General features: G+C 46.8%; 1 protein-coding gene across 2 annotated transcripts in view; it reads right to left on the bottom strand.

The window, feature by feature from the left end:
• Positions 1–6: 6 nt before the first annotated feature.
• Positions 7–6,647, bottom strand: part of znf704 (zinc finger protein 704) — a 38,978-nt gene continuing 32,337 nt past the window's right edge. Inside the window, exons 3-9 of one of the 2 annotated variants that reach the window (XM_031854248.1) lie at positions 6,410–6,513; positions 4,767–5,044; positions 2,475–2,575; positions 1,921–2,209; positions 1,093–1,227; positions 894–985; positions 7–254 (exon numbers count right to left, since the gene is read on the bottom strand). In XM_031854248.1, the coding sequence (XP_031710108.1) occupies positions 140–254; positions 894–985; positions 1,093–1,227; positions 1,921–2,209; positions 2,475–2,575; positions 4,767–5,044; positions 6,410–6,513 (1,114 nt within the window). In that variant the 3' untranslated portion in view covers positions 7–139. The remainder of the gene's footprint in view (positions 255–893; positions 986–1,092; positions 1,228–1,920; positions 2,210–2,474; positions 2,576–4,766; positions 5,045–6,409; positions 6,514–6,647) is intronic. The other variant, XM_031854249.1, reaches the window with a different exon arrangement.

Below are 6,647 nucleotides of genomic sequence, written 5' to 3'. Positions count from 1 at the left end.
AGCCGGGAGTTGACGGAGAACTTGTGACTTTTCGCCGAAGAAAACCAATTGCATGCAAAATGAAGCCCCTCCCCTCTTATCTGGCCGAAAGGCAGCAGTGCCCGTTGGTGTGGCACGCTGGGAAGTCGGTGGGGAGCCTTCAGTCGGTAAATCTCTGGCAGGCCTTTTTCCAGCGGCAGGCGGTGCACCACATGTCGCGGTTCTCCATCCCGTACACCTTACGGCACTTCTTCCCTTCACCGCGCACCTTCCTGCTGAGGAGGAATGAAGAAACACTGATGAAACTGACATGATGGAGAAGACTGTGTTTTAACTTCATCATGAGCTCCAGCATCAACCTCACAGAAACATGTGGAAGATCGACTTAAAGAGCCAGGCTAGCCGTTTCCATCTGTTCCCAATCATTATGCTAAGCTCAGCTAGCCGACTGCTGCTTTATATTTATGTTCAGATATAAGAGTGGAAACTTCTTATCTAACTCAAGAAAGCAAATGATGAAACTATTCTGTTAGGTAGACTAACAGAGTAACAAAGCCTTTTCTAAAATGTGTCTTAATGCGGTAAATAGGAATCACCACATAAATCACACAATGTCAAACAGCGTGGCTCCTTACTGAAGTGGATTAGACAAATCAGAGGATGAACCGAGCTGATTAATGATGACTTTTCTTTAATTCAGAGTCATTGAGCTGATTTGTGAGAATCAATATTTTTCACCTTTTACCACATGGTGTTTTGTACTCAGTCAGGTTTAATTGAAGAAGAAAACCATATTAGATGCATTGGCTTAAATATGCCTCTTGGTGATATCAAATACGCCCTTTAAGTTTGTTCGGCCTTTAATTAAAGCTGCAGAGGAGATGTGAGGTAAGTGTGCTGTGAGGATCCAGTACCTGAGGGCAGTGGTGGCTCTGGGAGGGGACGAGAGGACGGCGATGGTCTGGGAGCGCTGCTCCCCAAAGCCCTGGCTTTTACTGGGGGACACCTGAGGAAGGCAGACAAATGTATGATTAGAGGAACCCAAGTGTACATACATGTATGCGGCTGAGAACAAAATGCTTGGTCTTGCATGTACGTAAACGTTTTTCCCACCATGGCTCCAGTGAAAGTGACGGGTGGGGACTGCCAGGAGACGCTAAAGCTGGAGCTGTTGGTGGGAGTGAAGCTGGTGGAGGCTGAGCCGGTCGAGTTACTGCTGCTGGACGGGATGGACACCGGAGCCGTGGCCTGAGGGCAGAGGTCAAAGGTGAGAATGGTGGTATTACCAGGACCAGGACCAGGAGTACTTCTATGGCCTCTACAAAATCATTTTTCATTTTTCATTCTCAAAACCCTAATGTTGTAAATGACGTTGTATCTTTGTATCGTTTGTAACTGCTGCTTGGTTTGGCTCTGTGCAATGGCATCTAGGGTTGTGTATCTGCTTTTTATTTTTAAATAGGACAATTATTTAAAAATTCTTCATTTGACTTTAAAACAATTTTTCAATTCATCAGTCAACTTAATAAACTCTCACATTGTAAAAACTCTTCAGTTAAATTAAGCACTAATAAGTAATGTTGCTGTTATGTGGCTGCGCGCACGTTGCCGTCCCATGAATAGATGGATTGGGTCATTATTCCACATTCATTGTTCAAACCTGCTGTGTGTTAATATACAACAACTGTTAGCACAGCTGCTAACGGGAGCAAGGTGCCATTAAGTCGCCGTGACATCATTCGTGTTTTTTTGTCAACACTGTGACACATAATCACCATAATGAAGACCCTGATATAGTGTGTGTGAGAGAAAATATGTGCATTTTGTGTAGCCTTATAAGTGTGTCGTGGTGTGCATATTGATCCAGAGAGTACATCGATCGTGTGTGTTGCACACCGACCTTAATCTCGCCTGTGTGTGTACATGTGCACACTCGCTCACCTGGTAGGCGTGGTCCGTGTGGATGAGGTAGAGTGCGCTGGGCGCAGAGCGGCTGAGCGGGGTGGCGCCGCCACCGCGAGGCTCCTTGGCGTCGGACGGCTGCGGAGGCCTGTGGGAGTCCGACAGCTGGCTGAGAAGCGGGTGAGGAGAGGGGGGAAGGGGAGGGACCACGGACGGGGACACGGGGGACAGGCTGCTCAGCCCGTCGGCCACCGAGTCCGTGTTGAGCTTGATCTCCGTGTAGTAGAAGTCCTCCTCGCCGTCACTGCAGTCCGAGTCACAGCTACGCCTACAAACAGACAAGAGGACACAAGCGGTGAGGGGCGACGGAGAGAGAGAGGAAAATAAAGACAAATGTCCCTGTGAATGCCGATTACTCCACATCTGCAGTGCACAGCAAAAGGTCACAGTGCAGTCACACACACACGGCCCCTGCTCCTCCCCCTTCAACCTTCATATTTTGACAATGAAGCTGGTTGGAAGAGGGGAAGTGAAAAAGCTTCTTTCTTTGAGTGGACTTTCGCTTCGGTAGGCAGTGTGCGCTGGTGTCTTACCCCAGGTGGATGGTGCGGATGTGTCTCTGGATGCCGGCTGCGGTACTCAGCACCTTGCCACAGTTCTTCCACAGACACTTGAACATCACCTTCATGGAGTTCTGCAGGAAAACACACAAAGTACGGCAGCCACAGTCAGAAAACACAGCAGCTCATGAATGGTTTCGTGCTGACGGAAATATACGATTGTTGTTTTTTCTCACTGGTTCATTTCATTAAATCCATCTCTATAATACAGAAGGTGAGGTATATCTGGTATTTCCCTCCAGAGTTGGTCAACTATCCTAAACTACATCATTTCTCCCTCATTATCGAGCAGGTAGGAGAATGCGTCAGGGTTCTCAAGTGACTGCGTAACATACAAGCATATTGATTGCTCAATGGAACTGAGGCACACATTGCCTCTGCTGTCTAACTTCACTTCAGTAAAGACTGAATATTTACTGTAAGCGGACGAGAAATGAATGAAATAACTCCCCACTGAATGCACTTTCATCTTGAACATCAGCATTACTGTAGCATCTTTGTCTGAACAGGAGCTGACTGAGGCCAAATCACAGTGAATGTTTCTCCGGTTGAGAGCTGGTAAGGCTCCTGTATCTTCTATCCGTCTACTGTAATTACACCACTGGCCTCCTAGAGAGACTGCACTTTGTTTTTCATGGAGTGAGAAGCCCTGCGTGCCCCCCCTGCTTCCCCGCTCTGAGCCATTATAAATGGCCCTCTACAGTAGGCCTGCCTGTCAAACTATTGTTGAGGGGGCTGATTTAATTTTCGACAAGATGTTTCTTTCTTTTCTTGTTCATCCTTTTTTTTTCAGAAACGCATCCACACACAACAATCATCTGTCCCCCCCGTGCATTGTTTTGTGTTTGGTTAACAAAAGCCTGTTTTGTGTGTGTGTGTGTGTGTGTGTTATTCCCTTTTAAAGACGCGTTTCACAGTTAATTAAATGGTGAGCTCCAAACAGCATTGTCTTGCCAAGAGAGACGCGAGAGCACAAGAGGAGCGTGTAGATAAATCTATGTGAAACCGTGGCATCATACATATACCATGCGTGTGTGTTTATGGAAGTCAACTTCATTGTTATCCAAGCTTATTAGAAAATCTGTTTTTGTCTCCATCCACACCCCATTCTCTCTTCCCCCTTTTCTGTATGTACCGTTAGTCCCCCTTTAATTCTTCTTCTTCCTCGCTCTCCTTCACACTTCTGAATGTCTCTCTCCCTCTCGTTGCCCTTCTTCGTCATGAGTCCCCGAGCAATTCAGACCGATGTGGAGCTCACCTAAGAGTCTTTATCGATTCTTAGAGGAGACACGAGGCCGGCAGGATCTTTATGTTTACTGTAGCGGGTATTAAAATCATTACTGCCGTTGCAAGCAGCTGCATGTGAAGACTGATAAGTAATTATGAAGGGCAAATGTCTAGGGAGGACACAGACACACACATATATATATATATATATACAGAACGAGGAGAGAGGGGGGCGAAAACATCAGCGAGAGCTGGAGAGGAAGTGGGGAAGAGAGAGTGAAAGGAGGAATAGATGGATGATACCGACAAACCAGCAAGTAGGAGTGCTGATAAGGAGAGAGAGAGAGAGAGAGAGAGAGAGAGAGAGAGAGAGAGTTAAAAAGGGAGAGCAAAGCAATATAGATCTGAAAAAATAATGAGTGACACTGTGCTGTGGATGTGATGAGCTGCCAGTGGAGTGTAGAAATGAGACGAGGCAAAATGATGAGTGAGAAAGAAACAGTGTATACGTGTGTGTGTGTGTGTGATTGTTGTGCTCATAACATCTGTGCAGCAAAGACAAAACGACCACTGGAGCAAAAAGGCTGCGCGTCCTTTCCTGTCCCATTTTCATCTCTGCCAATCAGTCAGTCAGAGTCTCGGCTACACCCGTAACCTCGGAGGTTAATAACACCACGGCGTGTTGAAGAGCAGCTCGCGTGCTGCTGACAGCTCCTTATTGAGAGAGCCGCCTGTTATCAGGAGAGCCGCTGCCGTTCTCCCTCAAGCCCCTTTAATATGCGACCACACAATGAAATGAAAAGAAAATTCTCACAGTGCTGTTGCGACTCTTAAAGGGCACATACGGTCAGAACACGGAGAAGAAGAAATGGAGCTGTTTGCCAACTGTCTGGTGTTTCAGGTGTGTAACGTCATCTTCAGATGCCTAATTTGAAAAGCCTTCAATTACTAATTTACCAAGATGTGTTCTCAGCATACAGAAGCAGAACAGGCCTTTCCTTTCAGTCTGTTAACTCAGACGCCGTCGACAGTATTCACCTTGCGCTTGCGAGGGATGGGCTCGTCGAAGAGCAGGCTGCTGCCGTCCTGCTCATCCAGGCTGGGGTCCTCAGGCCCTGGGGGGCCGGATCCCACACCGCCCATGCTGGGCACAAGGAAGGGTTTGAAGCTGTCGGCGGACAGCGGTGGAGAAGGTGTCGAAGGGTTCGACTGGTCGCTGGCGGCAGACCAGCTCCAGTAGCCCCCTGAAGAGCTGTTGCTGGACGGGGTGAAGGGCCCAGCTGAGCCGTTGTCCTTCCACGAACCCCACAGGCCGTCTAAGAAGACGGACAGGAAGGCGAGAGGCACAGGGATGGAAAGAAGGAGAACACAGGGGACAGAAAGTGGAAGTGAGTAAGATCACAGTGAAAAATAAATCTAACTCCTTCAGTCATATTTGTAGATGATACAACCCCAGGAAACTGTGCCGGAGTTCCTCCGTCAATGATGGGAGATCAAGACATTCAATTAAGTTCAAACCGCTTTATTTGCACTTCACACAAAAGAGCCTCCCACCACCACTGTTGTCTGTGACACAATGAAAACAAAAAAGGTTACTTTTTTGTTCTGTGGTTCCGCTGAGACACGTCCAAAGTCTTGCTTTCTTAGATCAAAGAAACGTTTCTTTTGAATATCAGCTACAAAAGACATTTCACTTTGTGAAGGTCGAGGCTGGGGGAAACTTTAGAGTGTGTACATATCTGAGGAAGTATGTATGTGTTTTGAAGTATGTGTGTGTGTGTGTCAGAGAGAGTTAAGAGCAGACCTGGTTTGTTTGGTTTAGTGAAGCTGCTTCTTGCTTCACTTTAAGTTTCACATGAAAGAGGAAGCGGCTCACCAACAACAACAAAGATGCTCTGATACGAGTTTGCTTTTGTGGTGCAGAAACATTAAGAAGTGCTAATCATTTCAAGATAACATTTCTTTTTTTATTAATAACAACTCAAGACAGTTCAATGAGAGTTGAATTGAAATTGAAATGTCAGCCATGCTGCTGTATGCACGACAACCTACTGTGTGTACTGATGTAAATACACATTGTATGATCGCCAACTTGTGTGCATCTGTTTGACTACATTCAGATAAAACTGTACAGTTGGTATTTAAAATCCACTTTGTGCATGTGAGCATGATATATGTTTCACGTGTGTGTGTGTGTGTGTGTGTGTGTGTGTGAAAACTGTGATAACACGTGCATGGTGGTTGGAGGGTTGGCTGCGTGTCTGCTCGGTTGACTGAACGGTCCTTTGCACAGACTACCCGTGTGGTTGCGTGTGACGGCGGTAACGGGGCACTTTGGCACAATGAAAAGCACAATGAGTCTGGATCTCCGCCACCAAACACGGTGGCGGAGATCCAGACTCATTGTGCTTTTCCGTGGATTTGCAGAATTCATTGATGAGCGAATCCTGAAGCACAGCAGGTGGCAGTAATTTATCAACCTAAGCTTGCACATGCATTCACCAGATAACAGCTGTGAGGGAATGAAAAGTCGGTGTCTAAGCAGAACGTACAAATTACAGAGTTGTTCTGGGAGGGAGGGAATGATTCATCAAAGCCAAAGAACAATCTAAAGCATATTGCTCACTGTGTCAAAAGAACATCCCCCACTAACGGAGTTGTTTATTAGCAGTACTACTCACCGTTGACTTTGACAGGTGGACTCCTGACCAGCGGGCTGGAGGAGAGACTTGTCAGCACCATGGCAGCCGTCACCTTGTCCATGTCCACTTCCTCCTCTGACCGTCTGTGAAAACAGAAACAGAGGATTTTACTGAGCACCTACTGCTCCCAATACATTATTTCATCATCACTGAAGAAGACTCCACTGTGTACACACACACACACACACACACACACACACACACACACACACACACA

Source organism: Anarrhichthys ocellatus, unplaced genomic scaffold, assembly GCF_004355925.1.
Source record: "Anarrhichthys ocellatus isolate YVR2014 unplaced genomic scaffold, GSC_Weel_1.0 scaffold14, whole genome shotgun sequence".
Taxonomy (NCBI): domain Eukaryota; kingdom Metazoa; phylum Chordata; class Actinopteri; order Perciformes; family Anarhichadidae; genus Anarrhichthys; species Anarrhichthys ocellatus.
This window is presented reverse-complemented; position numbering and strand designations above follow the sequence as displayed.